Here is a 20,376-nt window from a genome sequence, read left to right as displayed (position 1 = left end):
TCCACCGCCAGCTCAAATGGAAACTTCCGTAACGACATGGAGACCCATTGGTGATTATGAGCAAGCGACACATTGACTCGAGGCTCTGGGATCACTTTGGGGATATTGACCAACTACGTCTCCTGGGAAGTGAAACTAGCTGGTCCTAGCCAACTGCATTTGGCTATTGGATGCTTAAAATATGAATCAATTAAATGAAACTCCTTTCTGGTTCTGCAATTAACTGATGGGAGGATAAACTAATTGAACTGCCTCTCTCTCATATATAAGCACTATTGAACTTACAATTAACAGAAAGATTCAAGAACATGCGCATGGCGCACAAGTTCCCTTTGCCATTACATTAAGGCATTTTATCCATAAAACTACTCACCCAATGGCTCTAAACAATCTTAACAATCTTCGCTTGCTAAGATTGTAGGTTCAAAAAGCACCTGTTTTAAGAAAAAATGCCATTTTAAATGTTGTTAAAACAATCTAAACTGTTTTGCTATTTTGTTATTTTTATAACTAAATCATGTCAAAAATTTCTAAAAAGTATATTAAAAAAATATATATTTTTCAACATCAGCGCTAATAACAAACAATGCCAAACATGACCCTTAAACTCACAGATATCAACTGAATTGCAAACTAAATGTTTGTCGACAAGACAACAATTTCCAAGAAGAAAAAAACATTACACAAGGAACATCACTCTTTGAAGATAAAAAATTCTTCACACTGGATTAAACTCTCAACTGCTAAGATAATATAAAATTAACAAAAATGAGAAACAACAGTAACTTGAGATTTGTACTTGAAATATTACTTTGAAGAAGAAAAACCATAGTTAGTTGAAGATCAATAGACGCTTGAGAGTTGGAAGAATTGTAGTTCACAAAATGCATTGCAGAATATATCTGCAAAATACAAGTGTCCTAAGGGCAGTTGAAAACTTGCAACCTGCATCCCCAGTTGAAGGAATACATAGCTTTTTGTTTCAATGGTGTACTTACCGTCTCATTAATGCTCGTACCACAATTTGGTCTGCATACCAGTTTTGTGAGAACATATTAAAGGGAATTTTCTGTTAGTTCAACCAAAGAAAACAGGGACACGGCCAAAGTACCACTAGTGAAGAGTTTCAACTTCCTGGATACCACTGTCCTGCCAAAAGGAACTCGGGAACATGAACTTTTAAGCAAATACGTTGGAATCAATTTGCTGAATATTAGGACAAATCTGTCTCAAAGTGGTAGCATAGTTTGGTGATCTTGCCTGCCAAAAAAGGGGAGAATCTGAGATGGGAAAGCTCAATAGCAACAATAACAATATCAAAAGATTATTATGATCATCATTTAAAGTGCATGAGTCAAACGGCATTCCCTTATAAGCAACTGAACCAAAGGTATGATTTTATCATCAATTGAAGTGCATGAGTACCGCCAAAGAATACTAGAGTTTTAGTTTAGTCTTTAATCAATATTTCTGATGAGTGATAAAGACAAACATATTAAGAGAAAAAATTGCAACTTGAGATTCTTCCTTTTAATCGACATTGATCTAAGCTCAGTTATATGCAACTGAAGAAAAAGTACTAGTCTCTATTGATCCACGTGATCAATAATATACGAGCAAAAGCCCTAATTTATGTTGAGCTCTATTTAGAAAAGAATATGGACATGCTTTTATCAGAAAATGGAGGGGTTCAACATCTGATGTCTCGATTCAAGGATTTCTAGTTCTGTGAAGTAGGTGAAAATTCTTCCCAACCCCCCACCCCCAAAAAAAAAAAAAAAAAATTCACAGAGATGCATGAGTAGAACACCCAGCTGGTGTCACCTGTTTTTGGGAGGCTGCAGCTGCACTAAGTGTGAACTTATCATAAAATTTTCAAATCATTAAAAACTGGAGAAAATATGATGGACACAATCACCAATATAAAAGTCTGTGGCTTACTCTGCTATCATATATGTTCTGTCTAAGAATATCTATCAAAGACATGTTTAAGAGAATCCATGATCCAGGAAAAATAAAATGGCTGGAAACAGGGTTCAGTATAACAGAATCAGACATTGAACAAAGTAATCAGATGACAGGCATGAAACTAGGAGAGAATTCCAACAGAGGACCCGTGATATAACATTTCTACAAAGCTTTTGCATGTTACTAAATTTCACTATTTCGGTATAAGAGCTTGTAAAATGAGATGTCCCTAATTTATTAATAATAATGAAAAGATAAATCAGCTATAATCCAGAATGTGGCGTTAATGCAATAGTGATCTCAACAATTTAGGTTTTTGGAAGTGCAGAGTTCATACACATGGATTATTTTCTAAGTAGATTGTGGTTAGTTTCTGTCTTGAACCAGCAATGGCATCAGCAATGCCTTCAAGTGATTCTATTTGATTGTCGTTAAGCCATAGATCTTGTAACCTGTAATCAGAGGTAAAGTCAAGAAGTGAGAAATAAATTTCAATTTGATTGTAAATAATCGCAAAAGTGCAAGGAATATATGTACCTGGTCAGGTTCTGAATGTCATCGACTGAAGTTAGCTTGTTAGATGATACATCCAGTACACACAGGTTGACCAAGGTTGATAGGCCTTCCATTTTGGTGATACCATTATGACTCAAATATAATTCTTCTAAAGCAACGCATTCCTGCAGTTCAAATGAATGAAAAAGAGAATTGGGGAAGTGGAAATCCCACATCTAGATTAAAATTTCTTTGTGACAGAACATCAAGAGAAATTTTCTTGCTAGGAAAAGCATAATTTTCCAAAATACCTCAAATCCTTTCATAGAAGTTAAACGATTGCTTTGCAAGCTAAGCTTCTTGATGCATTTAAGACCACATAGGTTAACTGCTTTGATACGGTTCCGTCCCAGCCACAGCTCCTGTAAATTTGTTAGATTTTCCAAATTCTCCATTACCTGAAACAACAAAGTAATTGTTCTCAGATTAAGTCCATGCTCCAACAATTCTAATTTCAAAACTATAAACCATCAGTGTATCATTTTATCTCCCACATATCCATTGGCATAAACACAATTGCAACAGGGTATAGCATGCGTATGCATGTCTCTCATAATCACATGCAAACAAATAAACAATTGGCCAACCAAGTAAAAGAAGTGGATAATTGGACAGAAAGAAACTTGTGCCCCAAATTCGAACATGTAGAATGCTGACCCTTAATCTGTTGGAACCAAGTTCAAGAATTTGCAACTGATAAAGGTGTTCAATCTCCTCCATCTTAGTAACTTCATTTTTTGATACATAGAGTTCCTTCAGCGTATTGGAGACTTTGGACACTCCACGCAAGGACCCGATTTCATTGAAAGAAACATCAAAAACCAAGAGACTCTTGAATATGCTAACATCAGGAACTTTTGAAAGTTTATTATCCCTCAGGACCAGCTCCTGCAAATAATAATAATAATAAATAAACAAAATCAAATTACTCATCTAGACATCCTTGAACAAAGACTAAAATCACTTCTATTTACTACCCAATATTAACTACTACAGTTTCTGGGCGACCAAGCAAAATAAATATAAAAGATGGAAACTTTTAACAAGATAATCCAGTATAAATATAATGCCTTGTGGTAAACCGCTTAATTTGGTAAAAACACATTAACTAATAATTAAACCAAATCTAGTTGAGTTGACAGTGATTAAGAAAATAGATTTACGTAATCTTATTCACTTTCTACGGAAACGGGAAGGAGTTAAAACATGAAATCCAAGATATGGTATTTGTTCCTGCACTTCCTTAGCAATTAAACTGAATCAGGAACAAACAACGACATCATACTAAGTTACCTCAAGGCCCGATAACGCTTCCCAGCCGGAGAATGGCTCGATAGCAGCATCATCAATGAGGTTTTGTCGAAGAGAGAACTTTTTCAGGTTCGAGAGAAGGGCAATTCTAGGGTCTAAGCTCGATAAGCGATTCGCTGTTAAATCCAACTCAGTAAGAACCAGGGGTAACTCGACTGAGTCGAGATTGTGGAGCTGGAAGCTGGTGAGATCAAGAACCGTGCTTGACGGATCAATTTCGACGGTCTGATCATCAGTATCGGGATTCGATTCTGTCGGTGGTTGGTCTTTGACGTCCATTAACGAATGCTCTAGGTTGGTGCGTACGAGGAACAGCAATAGAACTGTAATATGAGATTGTCTTTTGATTCTCTTTTGCGTATCGATTTCCCGAAGGAAAATGTTTGAGATCATTTGGGCTCAAATTTGGGCCTAGCTCTATCATTTGGGCTTGGCTAACGTGAAATGGTGGCCACACCGATGAACTTCCTCCCACAATCCTCTTCTCGTTTCGAGTTTTTTTTTTTTTTTTTTTTTTTTAAAGAAAAATGGATTAAAAATAATAAATAAATTACAATTTACTTTCAATAGTTTAGTAACGTTACATAATTTTTATTTATTTTTTAAAATTATTTTAAAATTATAATTATTTTTATATTAACATAATATATAAATGAACTGTTATAATTTTATTTAATATATAAAAAAAATCTTTTAAAATATTTTTTACTGTTTAATAAAATTTAATATTTTTAAAATTAAAAAATTGTTAAAAAATATTATCGATGTAAAAAATGAATAAAAATTATAAAATAGAAAAAGTAAAATTTATAAATCAGATTTTATATTTTTTAAAGTTAACTATTTAATTCTCTTAATTTTAAAAAATTAATAAAGTAGTTTCTATCATAAAAGTATAGTTAAATTAATATTGTTATATTATGTTTTAGAGATTAAATTATTGTACGTATTTAAATTATCGAATTAAACGAAATATTAAAAATTAAAATTTATAAAATCATTTCCCTTATGTTCTAAAGTGTATTTAGTTTGGATACTTTAATTTAATTTTTATTGTAAGTAGCTTAACTCTTATTTAAAATCAATAATTTTATAAATATTTTAATTAATTGATTTTTTAATCAATTATTATGTTTAAAGTAAAAAATTAATTTTAATGTAAAAACTATTTTAAAATAAATAATAAAATATACGTGATTATATTATTATTGATTTAAATATTTATTTCATAAATGAATTTTGCAGGGATAAACCTAAATGTTTATAGGTAAATAAAAATAACTTAACCTTTCAATGTGACCATAAAAGATAAGTGGTAAGATTAATATATTTGGGTTGATTCGATTTTAAATTAAATTAAATTAATTAAAAATTAATATTTAAATATTTATAAAAGTTAAAAGTGAAAAATTGATTTAAATTGAATCATTGATTCGATTCGATTAAATTTAATTCGACGGATTAAATTTTAATTGATTTTTTATTTTTGACTTTAATTTAAGTATTTTATAGTTCATTTAAAATATTTAAATCTTACTTAAAGTTTAATTTTTTATATTATTAAAAATTACAGAGAAAATTACTTTTCAGTCTCTGAAATATAGTGTAATTAACGGATTTGTCTCTCTATTTTTAGAACCCAATATTTTCATACTTAAGATTTAATTCCGTCAAAATTTAAGATCTTTTTGTAAAAAATTTATGTTAAATCAATGATTTTTACTTGGTCAAAAGAAAGAGAATAAATATGATCCCAAAAATACTCTTGTCAATAATAAAATGAGAAATTATCATTTAATTCATATAGTATGAAAAAACTCATTATTTAATCCCTCAATTTTGAAAAATATATTAAAATATCCTTGACATTTTAAAAAGTCTACTAGTTAGTTCTTCTATTAATTTTATCACTAAATATTTTACTATTTAGTCCCTATAATTTATAAAAAATTATTAGTTGGTCTCTCAAATTATTAAAAAGTTTAGTAATTAGTCCATACATATCAGGGGTATTTTATATTTTTTTATAATACTTAATGACTAAAATTAACTGAAAGTTTAACTAATAGACTTTTTAAAATGTTATAAACGTTTTAATGAATTTTTTAAATAGCGAGCAGTAATCGACAGACATCACAAAAATAATTTATATTAAATTTTAACTTTTTATTTTTAATAATTGAAATTTTATATATTTTAATTTTTATTATATTTACTAAATCTTAAATTTATTGAAATTTTTATTTATTTATAGAGATTGAGTTTGTGATTTTCTTCTTTGAATTTTGACGAAATTAAATTTTAGGGACTACAATGTTCAATTCGAAAAATAGAGGGATAAATATGTTAATTATATAATATTTTAGGAATGAAAATATTTTTTTTTCCGATTCTTTGAAAGAGGAATCTATAAATTTATAGAAATTAAATTTCAGGAATTAAAGTATTGGATTTTAAAAAGAGTAGTTCGGTTATTTTTTGTCACTAACAACATTTTTTTACGGAAAAATATATAATTTTGAATGAATTAAATCTCAATAACGAAAGTGTTTGATTCTAAAAACTAGAGGAACGAATCTATTAATTACGCTATAACTCAAAGACTAAAAAGTAATTTTTCTAAAATATATAATTTTAATAATAATCGATTCGATTTTATTTTTTTATTTTTTTCATAAATTAAAACTAAATCAAAATAACTAACCCTTTTAAAGTTAAATCAAATAATTTATAAAATTAAACTCAATTTTAAGTTAAATCAAACAATTTATAAAATCAAATTAAATTTTAAATTAATTTAATTCAGTGGATTATTTCGATTCGAAAGGGTTGGCCTTAAACGAGAGTTTTTTTTAAATTTATTTTATGTATTTTCTAATTTATAAGTCAAAATGAAATTTTTATTTTTACTAATGGAAGGAAATTGCATTTATCATGGCCTAAACGGGTTAGCACAATATATAGAGAGCGGAGGAGATGTCCAACCCAAACCATAATTTGATCAAATAAAGCCCAAAACCCATATAACCAGCCCAAACTCAAAAACACAAACCATCCAAGCCCAGCTCTATGTTGCATGTCCCACCGTTTCCATCGCCTGAGTCCAAATTGACAGATCAACGATAACTGTGAGTCCGGCATCAAGACAATCAGGCAAACGGTAGAAATCCAATAGAAGCAACATGCAACGGCAAAAAGCAAAATCCAATAAAGTAGTAGATAAACAATAGCGACTTTGACAAAATGAGACGCTCTAAGGTGGAGATATTTAAGGGAGTTTAATCCAAGGAATTTAGCAGTGCAGTCTTATTATATAGTTAAATATTATTTCAGAGTAATAAAAAAGGAATAATTGAACTTTAAATACATGTCCAATATCATGAATTTACTAAAAAAAACAAAATAAACTATAGTTATATATACATTTATTAGTTTAATTAAATACCATTTTAATTAGAATAATTAAATAATTATTTTTTCGAAATAGTTATATATATATTTATAAGTTAAATTAAACACTATTTTAATTAAAATAATTAAATAATTATTTTTTTAATATCTTTTTATAAAATATATGATTTTTTTAGCAAATAGCTCGTAGTTTAAATGAAATTTCCATACAAATGCGATTTTTATTTGAACGAAATGTCAGATCACCGCTCTGTTAAAGTAGAAGATGTAGATTTAAATACATTACCACCCACAATATCACATTTCAACCAATAGATTAATTTCTCGTGGGATTAACTAGCACATGATGCTGAATTTGAAATGTTGTTGTCAATTTTATAATTATTTCTCTATACTAACGTTAATTTAAACATTCCACTTAAATTTTTTAAAAACTCTTGAAATAAAAAAAAAAAAAAAACTTGAAATACCATGTAATCTGCATTCAAATATTACTGAAATTATAATCGAGTGAATTTTGATAAATAAATTGAAATTAAAACTGAATAATTAAATTGAAAATATTTATGAAAGAGATTATAAATAAAAATTATATATACATATATAAGGAGAAATAAAAAGAGAACAAACTGTTTAGTCCAAATAAAATAAAATTCTTAAGTTAAATGGAGAAAAAATCAATCTATCTGTTCTAAATTATTAAAAATATGAATCAAATTCAACAATTAAATTAATAGAAAAGCGACAAACCATTAGTTGAAAGTAAGCCACCCACGAATCAAGACTTAGGATAAGAGTTAAACATCTAAATACCATTTTTTACTATAATCGAACCATAAGTTATTAAGAAACGATAAGGAAACCACATATGGGACATTACTTAAAAGAGCCAAATGAAAGCTAAAGACCAAAGACCCTCAGCTGAATCGTCAAATTCAAACGACTACTAGTGGATGAATTGAAGTCGAAGAACAAGACAATACAATCAAGCCAAAATGCGTGGTCGAGTAATGGAAAGTGACTTTTAACTCTTTGAGTAGAGCTATCAACAACACCAATAACGCCTTGAATAGTCAATTGTCCATGAGATGCTTTGAGTTTGCAGCTGAACGAGAATCTTTCCTATGGCAAATTAAATTTATAATCAACTTGTTAAATTCTATATCGATTTGAAATATGGATAATATTTCATTTAAAAAGTCTTAACATCTTTTTTTTAATTGAGTTTTTTAAATGAATAAAATTTAACTCAAATTTAATACGACACAAAAGTATTGCATTAATGATGGGTCTAGAGATGAAGTGTGCTGCATTCCATGTTGATTTAGTTTATGATAAATTTAATATACCTCTCATGAGGATCTTTTTAACTTAAAATTATTATAAATCACTTTTCATTGTTATATTTTCATTTATTTATCTAATTCATAAGTGAACATCTTAAAAATATAATAAATAATGAAAGTAGACTGTCATGGAAGACAAAAATATAAAAAGCTACCTTATGAAAATCAAAACTTTTACACGATAAAAAACCTTTGATTGATACGGATGAATCCTCCATGCAAAATAACCTAGAGACATTTCATACTATCTAACCTTACTCTCGCATCCTAAATATATATGTCTTCCCTTTTCATCCTTGATGTTGTTGCCCACAAAACAGAGCACAAGAAGGCTCAAATCCAGTATTGTAACTCACTCCCGTATTTCAGCAACTTCATCGTTACTTTCACAATGTCCATCGACCCAACATTACGGCTTGAATTCACCGGGATGAATAGAGGTCTAACAAGCACAACATCGCAGCTCACTCTTGTGTTTCATGGCTTTTATCGCCTATGCTCATTCACCTTAACATTAAATTTCACATCTAAATCAACTTAGCTCAACATCGGTCCTTAAATAATTTTTAATGCTAAAAATATGGTTGGAGATAACATGGAGCAAGAGCTTATTCATGGTTTCTACACATTTAATTGGAGAATCATTGTGTAGGATGAGAGAATCAAAGCCAGAAAGGGAATAGATTAGGTGAGAGTATTTAAGACTTTTCATGTGTATTTAATGAAATATATTAATAATTTTTGTTGTAAAATAGAAAATATATTAATAGTTATTAATGAGGATGTAATAATTATATTTTGAAAATATAAAAAATATTTTAATTAAAATTAAAATTATAAATACTAACTAATAAATTTCATTAACATCGATGAAGCACAGTAATTTTTTTAATATTTTAATTAAATAGTTTATTGGTAAACAATTGAATATAATAATTCTCTATTTTCCAAAGGGCTAGAATAATTAAAAGTCACGTGAGAATTATTTGAAACTAAAGGTAGCACGTGCCGCTCCATTTTGAACCCAAAGAGCCCCCGAAGCGAAAAAAATCCCTCTTTCTTGTTGTCTCCCTTTCTCTCTCTCCCTGAATCGCTGCCATGGAAGCGATACTGGTAGACTGTGTAAACAACAGTCTCCGTCATTTCATGCACCGAAACGCCATTTTTATGTGCGAGCGTCTATGTGCCGAGTTCCCTTCTGAGGTACTAGTCCCTTAAATTTCCGATTTTTCGCTTTCTTTTCCTTTTTTGAAAAGAATTTTGGGGCATTCTGTTTGGCCACTGAGAAATCGCAGGAAATTAAAACGGGATTTTCTTTTCTCAAGGAACAGTAGGTAGATGTTTATTTTTACTTGCTGGGCTTCTTATTCTTACTGTTTCTCGGCGAAACAAAATGAGCATAATTTTAACCGGAAAGATCATGTTCTCAGGTGTTTTTAATGCTTTTAGCTATTTATACCGCTGATTAGTTTGGAAATTCTTTCATAATGGCTCAATTTTCATTCGCGGCACAAGCATCGGAGTTAGCTGGGTGGGTTTAAGTTCCTTTTTTTAGGAAGGGAGAATTACTATCAGATCCCTATGATTTTAAGAAATTCACTAGTTTGTTCCTGTTTCAAAACAACTCAATTAACTCCAAACTCTTTAATATTTCTGTAAAAAAACCGTTAAACTTCATTAATATTTAAACTGTTTACTGTTTAGTATATTATTTAGTCCTATCCATACTGTTTTTTCCCTTGGTCAGAGTAAAACAAATTGATTAATAGTTATTTTTTATAGTAGGATTAAACAGTTTAGTTTTATAGAACACTGTGACCTTTTACTTGAATAATTTTGAAATAGGGATGAATTAGTAATTTTTTTTAAAAGTTTAGGGATCTGATAATAATTTTCCTTTTAGAAATATATTCAAATTAGAAACAAACAATACTGCTCTTACTTATTTATTGTACCGGTTGTAAACGCATGGATAATCTTATTAGTTGCTAGAAAGTCAAAATGTCAGGATAAGGTTGGCAACCAAGGGACTAAATGATTTGGGACCTGGAACTCTAAGCAGCCTTAATTCCTTTCATTTATTTACTTTTTGGAATTTTAGGGAAAAAGAAAATAGTCCGACTAAAATGATTGATTATGGCCAGAGCCAAACTTGTAACTTGAAGAGGATAGGGCAAGAACTCCCAAATGGTTGACACAATATACATTTTTTTAACAAAATTTTCACTAAGCATTAATGGGAGAAAATGCAATGAAAAGATCAGATTTCTCTTTTTCCTATTTTTTTTTATACAAATTTAACTCATGCCCTATAAATGCAAACATGAAGACTTTTTCGAATAAAACATGTCTTATTGCAATTTGAGAATCTTAGCACATGTGTTTTCTGAATTCTAAACCAATTTTGAAAGAACTTATGTAATTGACAAAGTTGAAAAGATTGTTTATAATTATAAATTCAACAAAGTTTGTTTTGCTGGGTCATTGACCAAAAAAAGAAAAGGTTTCATTGTAGCTAGTATCTGCTGCTTCTAGAAGCACTACATCATGTGTGCTTTGCAAATGCTGCTACGAAATTTTGTTTATTTTGTTAATTTGACATTTTGAAGCCCTAACTCCGTGTTTGAAGTTAAGAAATATTTGGTGAGTTGAGAAACCAAAGAAATTTTTCTTGGAGGGTTTACCTGACAGGGTACTTACTGCTCTGCAACATCTAGCAAATCTGGCGATGTCATTTTCTGAATATAACATAGCAAAATTGTTTTTAGTTGATAATAGATGTTCATTTGTGATCCCATTTTGGGAATGGCATCTGTCAGTATATTACATAACATTATTCCTCAAACGTTTGTACTGCTGAATGATTATGTTATCTTAGTGAAAGATGCAGCTCTATGCAAGAAAAACTCACTCATTTATTTTTCTTTTCATTTTACTTAGTTTGCCTGATTACTCGATGACCAGAGTTTCCTACATGCAGACAAATTTACAGTTATTAGCTGGATGTTATTTGCAAAATAATCAAGCTTACTCAGCATATCATATTCTAAAAGGTAATATACCATAAGTGTTTTCGTGTTACCATTTGTCAGCTTTTTGGTGACTCCAAATAATCTTATCTTGTCTTTGACCTTTTTCCCTGTTTCAATTTATCATTTTTTTTTTTCTGTTGCAATTGGTTCATAAAAGTGTTGCTTAATTTATGCATCTTTTTTCTTTTTTGTCCATTATTACTTGAAGGCACACAAATGGCTCAATCCCGCTACTTGTTTGCGATATCATGCTTTCAGATGGACATTCTAAATGAAGCTGAAGCAGTACTTTGTCCTGCTAATGAGCCTAATGCAGAGGTATATGCGAGATTGTTCACATAGAAGACACTTACCTGCAATTTACCATTTATAAATGCTTTTCTCCGAAAAGATTTTAAGATCTTCATTATCATTTTTATATTGTGTGTACAAATTGTACTAAGGAGAAAATGATTCCTCACAATTTAATTGTTTGCACAAGTCCATGGATTAGTTTGTGCTCGTTGAGGTCCTTTCCTGGATGAGGAACACTTGCTCATTTTTGTCTATCTTCCTTCTGCAGGTTCCAAATGGTGCAGCTGGGCATTACCTGCTTGGGCTTATCCATAGGTTGCCCATCCCTTTTCTTATACATATTGTTTTAACCCTCATAATTCTGTTCCTTTGCTTGATAGATTTTAAGTGCAAGTTACACCCTTACAATGTATAGATTTATACTTGCATTTCACTGAAAAAAAAAAGAAGATAAGTAACGTATCAACCTCCCTTTTCATTACCTTAGAATATTTCTTCAGCTATTGGCAGAATCATGTTGCTGCTTGAGATTTTACTGGTTGCTGAAATATAATTGTGTTGAACTATTCTTTTTCCTTTTCCAAGCCGTTGAACAGTATATACATCCTGAAAAACCTTGTAACAATAAATAATTCTATTCATACCATTGTTGACACCTTCTTGAAATGATATGTTGTGAGCATAGCATCTTGTTTGAAATTCTGAACCAGCATAATCATTAGCAATCTTTTATTTATGTTATTTGATATAGGTCACATTGTAAACAAAGTCAAAACCTTTTCGTCATTTGTCAATTCTAGGCTTCTAGCCAATCCTTTTAATTGTAGCTCATGGTCAAAATTAAAAATTGGAGCTGCTGACATTGCATATTATATTATTATTTTACTTATAGTCGTTAATGTGTCATAAAATCTAATAATTAAAAAACCAATATTTTCAATATTTGTCAATTATATCTTAATTTTATAGGTTTGTTTCAATTATAACCAATTGATTAATTTTGACCTAAATGATTCAAAATTAGTATTTTATTGCTTAATACTATAAAATTAATATTCATTTTAATTGTATAATAAAACATATCTATCTCCTCTTTTTTTAGAATGTATTTATAGAACTTATTTGTAAATTTCTAATTTTGGAAAAAAAAATTATATATTTTCAATTTCATAAATAATTTTTTTTATAAAAATATTTTGAAAAATAGAGGAAATCTTATTTTTTTAATTATGTTAAGCAAAATAAATGTTGATTTCAAAAAAGTAAAATAAAATAATAATTTTATTGAATGAAGTAATAAGATTTTAATTTAATTGGTTAAATGTAGTTAGTTGGCTATAAGTGAAACTAAAATTCGGTTATAAATGAAAAAAAAAAATCAAAATGGTTTGGATTTTTTTTTATTATCAGACTTTGTGCATCATATATCCAATAACGTTGCCAATGCCATATGAGCAGTCATATTAGCAACTTTTAATTCTTAATTTTAACCAGTGTCTAACATTAACACAAATATTTAAAATTATGCTAAAACTGATAAAATTAGAACAATCGGCTATAATTGGCAAAAGCACCAAAGGTTGGCTTTTTTCTATAGGTTAGCCTTTGATTTATATGATCTATTATATGCTAAATTGCTAATGCTTTCTAGATCATGTGCCATATATTTATATATTAGGTCCTCATTTATCAAAGTTTATGAATCTCAGGTGTACTGATAGAAGGAAAAGTGCCATTCAGCACTTCAAGCAGGCTTTGGCTATAGATCCTTTACTCTGGGCTGCATATGAGGAGCTGTGCATATTAGGTCTGTTTAAGAACACCCACATCGCTCTATTTCTTTTCAGTCCTGTGTCTGAATTTGAAAGTTCTTTCCAGTTGAGAAATGTGGTTTCAATTTCTAGTGCATATATATACATTTTCTTCAATTTCTGACTGACCTAAGTAAAAGCCTTCTCTTTTTGAATGTTCTAGGTGCTGCTGAAGAGACAACTGCATTTTTTGGTGAGGCCGCTGCACTTTGCATTCAAAAGCAGTATGTAAACAATGCATTAGCTTCGCAAAATATGCATATGTCCAATGAGGATCGCAATTTACTCTCCACTAGAAACTTTAGCTCAGAAGATGTTAGTCCAAGGCAGTTGAAGCATGCTCAAGGCAATAACCTTAGAGATATTCCTGGAGCTGCACCATTAGGAGGACCTGTCAATCAACCTAGTAATGGGGGTCCTCCAAACTTATCATTTTATAATACTCCTTCACCAATGACCACACAGGTACGACAACATGAATTGTGTCAAATCATCAGTTAATATTTGCATTTTTTTTTCTATGTTTACTTTAAGGTAAGTTAATATGGTACCTTTTGTTTTGGGGCAATGACCAACTTGCTCCTAATCTTATAAAGAGGATTCCTATCTCTTATTAATTGGAATAACTTCATGTCATAGACTTTTATTTCTTTAATCTGGTTTTGTATGGAAGGCTTATATTGGCCGCCTTGAACTTTTCTATGTTTTTCCCAGAGTACAGTTTAACTACTAGTCTGAGATCCTCTACATTTTGCAGTTGTCAGGTGTTGCCCCGCCACCTTTGTGTCGAAATGCACAGCCAAATAATCCTAATACTAGCATAATTGGTATTGATAACTCCCCGAAGTCAATTGTGAACTCCAATATTCAAGCCCCTCGAAGAAAATTTGTTGATGAAGGGAAATTACGGAAGGTTAAAACTTTAATCTCTCTGCTTTTCTCCTCCCTCCTGCCTCCAATATATCTTCTGATCCATGTAAATTTTTATGTTGTTACTTGTTAATATGTTTTTCTTCATTAGAAATTGTAATTATTTGTTGAACTCCGAATAGAATGGTGTTGTATATCTAGTGATGCACAAAATTTTATGTTTTTTGCAAACTGTTGTTAGAATATTAGGTGTGCCTTGAGTGCAAATAATCTTGTTAGCTTCTACATTCAGATGCTGGCAAGAAAAGTTACAGTTCCAAATCTTGTCATAATACAATGTCTCTTTTTGGATAGGAAGCAAATATATAACCTTGAAAATTTGTATGTTTTACCTGTGCTTTCTCTAAATTTGAAATTTGTTGGCAGTGGAATTTTTTTTGCTTAACTTGTCTTTATAGGTAATATTAGACTGTTTTCTTTGTTGATTGATGTAACCATCAGTTCATTGGCTATTTGTGTCTTGCAACTCTGGTCTCCTGGTTGAACCTGTTCATTTATCTTCATTTTTTTTTTGGGTTAGACTAATTCAGTGCAGGTGTTTGATTTTATCTATGCATTCTAGGGTTTGTGTTATAATCTACGGTTCCTTCAATTGAATAGTTTGTGGTTATTTTGACCAGTTATTTTTGTGGTATCTTATTTGCGAGATGTCCATCTTTACCTAGTTTGTGAAACTTGTGATTAATATATCCATTTGTTCCGTACTAAATGGCATTTTCTTTTGTTTTTATTTCCGCATCTCAGAATAAGTTTCCCTAACTTGTTTTCAGATTTCTGGGAGGTTGTTCTCTGATTCTGGCCCTAGACGAAGTACAAGACTTGCAGCTGAAGCAGGAACCAACTCAAATGCTAGTGCCACATTGGTGGCAGCGAATGGAATTAGCAACTCTTCTAAGCATCTTGGTGGTTCTAAATTGAGCTCTATTGCTCTAAGGTCTGTGACAATTCGTAAAGGACAGTCATGGGGCAATGAAAATTGTGATGAAGGTAAAGATCTTCTTGTGTTTCACTAATTTGAGTATTTACGCATCTGTGTTAATATTGAAGAAGATGAGAATTTCTTTTGCAAAATTGTAATAGCATAAGAAAGTGACTTTTTTTACTGGCCTATACTAGTAGTTGCTTTAATTCACAACTGCACAAAACTCTCCCAAGTCCCAGATTCCATAGATTTTGGCTTTTCTTTGATGTTACATGCACTGTAAGTTACAAGTCTAATTTTAATTGACCTTCTAAGCAATCAAACATGTGCTAAGATAGGGATGAAAAGAATGACTGGCTTACCCATTCTGTATGAGCCGAGTGCTGTGCACTGACAAGCACCATCTTTTTCTCTTCCCCCCTCCTTTCCCTTTCAATGTACTAATAGCATAGGATATCCTGGCTTCTTGTAGCTGCTTTTTTTCTTCTTCCATAATATTACTTTCCTGCTTATAGTTTTGGAGTCATTAATTTATCCCTTCATTTTAAAAAAAATTAAAATTCTCTTACTAAGGAATACGCAACGAGACGTTTGATGATTCGAATGCAAATATTGCAACAACAAATTCTACCTCCTCACCCCCTGGTGATGCTAGATCTCTTGAAACTGAAGCAGCATCTATACCAATTGGTGGAGTTGTCATGAGTGCCTCAAGAGTTTTAAGTGGTGCTTTAGAAATATTAGGCCTCTTGAGAGTTCTTGGAGATGGCTACAGACTTTCTTGCTTGTACAGGTGCCAGGTATAAAATATAGGCCACTAGAAAACCTAGGTTAGTATTATTTCCTGGACTAATGGTTGTCTCAGGCGTGCTGCTTCTTTGTATGACAGGATGCGCTGGATATCTATATGAAACTACCGCACAAGCACTATAACACAGGCTGGGTTCTTTCCCAGGTAATATCAGTTGTTGTGCTTTAATCCTTTCTGTTTCCCGGGGGATTTTGTGTAAAAATATAAAAATTTATTCAAATCAATTGCCTTTCTGTAATTCAATGGATTGTTCCCTCATTCTTTCTGATTTATTTATTTACTTAATTCTGTTTCTCCCTTTTTCATTCTGATTTATTTACAACTTGATTATATTTTTCCATTTTATTGCTTTCACCATAAAATGTGTTTCAATATTATGTCATGATTAGATGGTGGGAAAACTGCTACAGCTTCTACTTCACCTCTCTATTCTCATACATTGTATCCCCAAATGATTTTAGTACTATAATTTATTCTTATCCACAGTTTGCATGCTACTTGGCATGTCCTTATGCAGGTTGGGAAAGCATATTTTGAATTAGTAGATTACTTGGAAGCTGCTAGAGTTTTCAGTCTTTCCCGTCGAGCATCGCCTTACAGTTTAGAAGGATTGGATATATATTCAACTGTTCTATATGTGAGTTCTGTTGATCCTTTTTCCTCTGGAAGTTATGTCAATAATAATATAGCTGTTCTTATTTTGACTCCATCTGTGCCTCTGATGGGGAAAGAGGCAGAAATGCTCTATAATTGGAATTGGTTCATGATGTCACTCCTTGCGCATTGTGTACAAAAGTGCTTCACAGTATGTTGTATTTCCTTCTAGCTTCAGAGCTTAATACTTGCCCCCTCCCCAACACCCCCCCTCCTCTTTTCCAATATTTTCTTCTTTTTTTTCACCTTCCCTGCTGCATCATTATAGAGCTATAGCTTGTTACCCTCATTGTAATCTAGCAACCATTGGAAAATCCAGATGACATTGAACGTTTTTTCTAGAGTACTCTCTTTAAGCAGTTATCTTCGATTGTCATGCTTGATGCACGGAGGATGCTAGTTTCGGTATCTCAATTACTCGCTTCACTAAAATTTGTTCTTGCATTCATTGCAGCATTTGAAGGAAGACATGCAGTTAAGTTACTTGGCTCAAGAATTGATATCAACTGATCGCTTAGCTCCACAATCATGGTAGATCATGTCTAGTAAAATCTCTCTATATTGTTGTGTCACCCTTTAGTTTTTTATTTGAGTTTTCTTTATCTTTTATTTTAAAATAATATATAGATATAAAGCGTCCATTTAAATTTTTTTAAAAGAAAGCATAAGCTGCTCTTTTTTTCTTAAATTAAAAAAAAAACATAAAGTCAAGTTTTTGAAGTTTTGATAATCTTACAAGATTATTTAATATATCATAGATACACATAATAAGGATGCCCCCCCCCCCCCCCCTGTTCTTTTTCTAAAAAACCAAGGTTCAGCATACTAGCTCTACTATTGCTTGTTGACTGGTTGCAACTGCATTGTGATACGTATCTAATGAATAATGATCATTGATCGTCATCTTTTTCTTTTTTTGAATTTGTTTCTGTTGAATGGGCATGCAGGTGTGCTATGGGAAATTGCTATAGCTTGCAAAAAGATCACGAAACTGCTCTAAAAAATTTTCAGCGTGCTGTGCAGCTTAATTCAAGATTTGCATATGCACACACTCTTTGTGGTCATGAGTAAGTCACTTCCTCTTCCACTCCCTCGTGATCTAACTAATGTGTGAAATTGTTGAAGGGTAAAATCTTCTGTATTTTGACAGTTGATTTGCACTTGTTATACATTTATATATTTTTCCTGGTAATTTGATTTCTGCCGCAGATATGTAGCTTTGGAGGATTTTGAGAATGGAATTAAGAGTTACCAGAGTGCTCTACGGATTGATGCTAGACATTATAACTCATGGTATGGCCTTGGGATGGTTTATCTTCGGCAAGAGAAGTTTGAGTTTTCTGAGCATCACTTCCGGATGGCTTTTCGAATAAATCCATGTTCTTCTGTTATAATGTCTTATCTTGGGACAGCTTTGCATGCCTTAAAGGTCAAGCCACTTGGTATATCGATTTTTACATGCTGGAATGCATAATTCATGATCATCTACAGCTGTCTGAAATTTATTTTGTATTATCTACAGAAAAACGAGGAAGCTCTAGAGATGATGGAGAGGGCAATTTTAGCTGATAAGAAGAATCCTCTTCCCATGTATCAAAAGGCTAATATACTTGTGAGCTTGGAAAGTTTTGATGAAGCTCTTGAAGTACTAGAAGAGCTCAAAGAGTATGCCCCACGTGAAAGCAGCGTGTATGCTTTGATGGGTAAGATCTATAAGAGGCGTAACATGCATGAGAAGGCAATGCTTCATTTTGGTCTTGCTTTGGATTTGAAACCATCTGCAACTGATGTTGCTACAATTAAGGTAATTTCCATTTCAATTTTTTTGAGCAACTGAAAAGTATATAAAGTTCTCTAAGTAACTGGTCAGGGTCTTATTATTATTAGGCAATATGTTGGTCAGAGAATGAATTTATATGCTGGAAATATTTAAGCTTGAGTTTCCATCAGTTGTCATTCTAATCAAACTGGATGAATGCCTTGCAGTTATTGTGGTTGCGTTTGTAGAACTACAGTATCTTGCCTTTTTTATTTAACTTCACACAATTCTAAAATTCTGAACGTTTGAATTTGGGTGTGGAATGTGTTCCCCCCCCCCCCAACCGGACTTTTGTATTAGTGCAGGGTATTATTCTGTTCAACAGTTCTCATTTCTACTTTATTATAACAGGCTGCTATTGAAAAGCTTCATGTACCGGATGAAATCGAAGACAACTTATAGATATTTTAGATTTGGAAATACGGAAAAGGGGAGAATGAAACATTTTCTGGCTCAGAAGCTTTTGGTCCCAAGGATAGCCCTTGCTTGAGCTTTCGACCAGTTGTGAGTAAATTGCTTGATCGTCAATGCATCTTTTGCGCCGGATGCCCATTCCTTTCGGTTGGCCTTGTACAGGTGATCTTGGTTTCATAGGTGATATTAACGTGCTGACTGAAGATTTGAGCTGACAAAGGCCCTGGAAACTGCCAACACTTGTACTGATAGAGTTGTGTATTATCTTAGCGAGAGAAACTGTGGAAATGATTGTGCAATTCATTTGTAGTTGTTTATAGTTGTATGTCTGTTGTTCTTCTATGATTTTTGCACTTGAAATTAACGGTGAACTCGGACTCTGGCTGCCACCCAAAATTTTGAACTTAAATTGAATCCTTGGGATACCATGTGATCAGATTGAAATTTAGTTTCTGTGCTCTTTTTTGGAATGATGGATTCTACAACAGTTCAAATCAATTGATTTTTTTTGAGATAAAATATTTTTTTTTTAATTTGAAAATTTTTTATTTTAAAAAAATAGAAATTTTACATAGGAATTTATTTGATTTTTTTCAATAGGAATTTATTTGGATGAGGATGGTTTGACTTTTGGATCATGGAAATGATCTTCCCGTTTATATTAATTATAGGTTTATGGACCCTCTAAAAAGAGCATCAACAAAGCACCAATTGACGACAGAAAACAAAAAAAAACTGCTTAATTAGGTTTATTTCTTATGAGGTTTCAGTTTTTGTTGGTTTTTTTTTTCTTTTTTCCAAAGATTCCAATTGGGTTTCGCCTAACACCAAAGTCTTATGCACGTATGTGTTCCTGAAGATAGAGCCTCAAGTGTTAAAAGTTGAAACGAGGTTGAACTGGTTTGTTATTAAATAAAAATTATAAAATTTATATTATATTGAATTGTTAAATAAATTTACTATTAACCTAAAACAGAGGGTTTCATATAAAAGTTTATATTATAAAGAGATTTGTTGATATATAATGACCTGAATTTAAATAGGGTTTCATATAAAAATTTATATTATAAAGTAGTGGAGCCAAAATTTATTTTTAGA

General features: G+C 31.4%; 2 protein-coding genes across 5 annotated transcripts; one reads left to right on the top strand and one right to left on the bottom strand.

Annotated features, from left to right (window-relative positions):
* Positions 1–596: 596 nt before the first annotated feature.
* Positions 597–4,198, bottom strand: LOC110602828 (protein phosphatase 1 regulatory inhibitor subunit PPP1R7 homolog). The gene is made up of 6 exons (XM_021740401.2): positions 3,817–4,198; positions 3,181–3,411; positions 2,775–2,921; positions 2,506–2,648; positions 2,306–2,420; positions 597–1,260 (listed from the first exon to the last, which is right to left on the bottom strand). Exons 1-6 carry the CDS (start codon positions 4,111–4,113, stop codon positions 1,180–1,182), a joined length of 1,014 nt encoding a protein of 337 aa, XP_021596093.1. The 5' UTR covers positions 4,114–4,198; the 3' UTR covers positions 597–1,179.
* A 5,418-nt stretch (positions 4,199–9,616) lies between these two features.
* On the top strand, positions 9,617–19,726 carry LOC110603899 (cell division cycle protein 27 homolog B). Of its 4 annotated transcripts, none has more exons than XR_002486195.2 (16): positions 9,617–9,794; positions 11,572–11,644; positions 11,832–11,941; positions 12,186–12,232; positions 13,627–13,724; positions 13,892–14,193; positions 14,486–14,641; positions 15,429–15,645; positions 16,154–16,380; positions 16,470–16,535; positions 16,909–17,028; positions 17,500–17,576; positions 17,993–18,112; positions 18,255–18,487; positions 18,568–18,849; positions 19,216–19,726. XR_002486195.2 is itself a non-coding variant. In XM_021741897.2 (16 exons), exons 1-16 carry the CDS (start codon positions 9,690–9,692, stop codon positions 19,264–19,266), a joined length of 2,271 nt encoding a protein of 756 aa, XP_021597589.1. In that variant the 5' UTR covers positions 9,620–9,689; the 3' UTR covers positions 19,267–19,726. The 4 variants fall into 4 exon arrangements, 3 of the variants coding, with proteins under 3 accessions (XP_021597589.1, XP_021597590.1, XP_021597591.1); XM_021741897.2 differs by having other exon boundaries at positions 9,620–9,794; positions 18,255–18,474; XM_021741898.2 differs by having other exon boundaries at positions 9,656–9,794; positions 11,532–11,644; positions 18,255–18,474.
* Positions 19,727–20,376: the final 650 nt, after the last annotated feature.

Source organism: Manihot esculenta, chromosome 16, assembly GCF_001659605.2.
Source record: "Manihot esculenta cultivar AM560-2 chromosome 16, M.esculenta_v8, whole genome shotgun sequence".
Classification (NCBI taxonomy): domain Eukaryota; kingdom Viridiplantae; phylum Streptophyta; class Magnoliopsida; order Malpighiales; family Euphorbiaceae; genus Manihot; species Manihot esculenta.
This window is presented reverse-complemented; position numbering and strand designations above follow the sequence as displayed.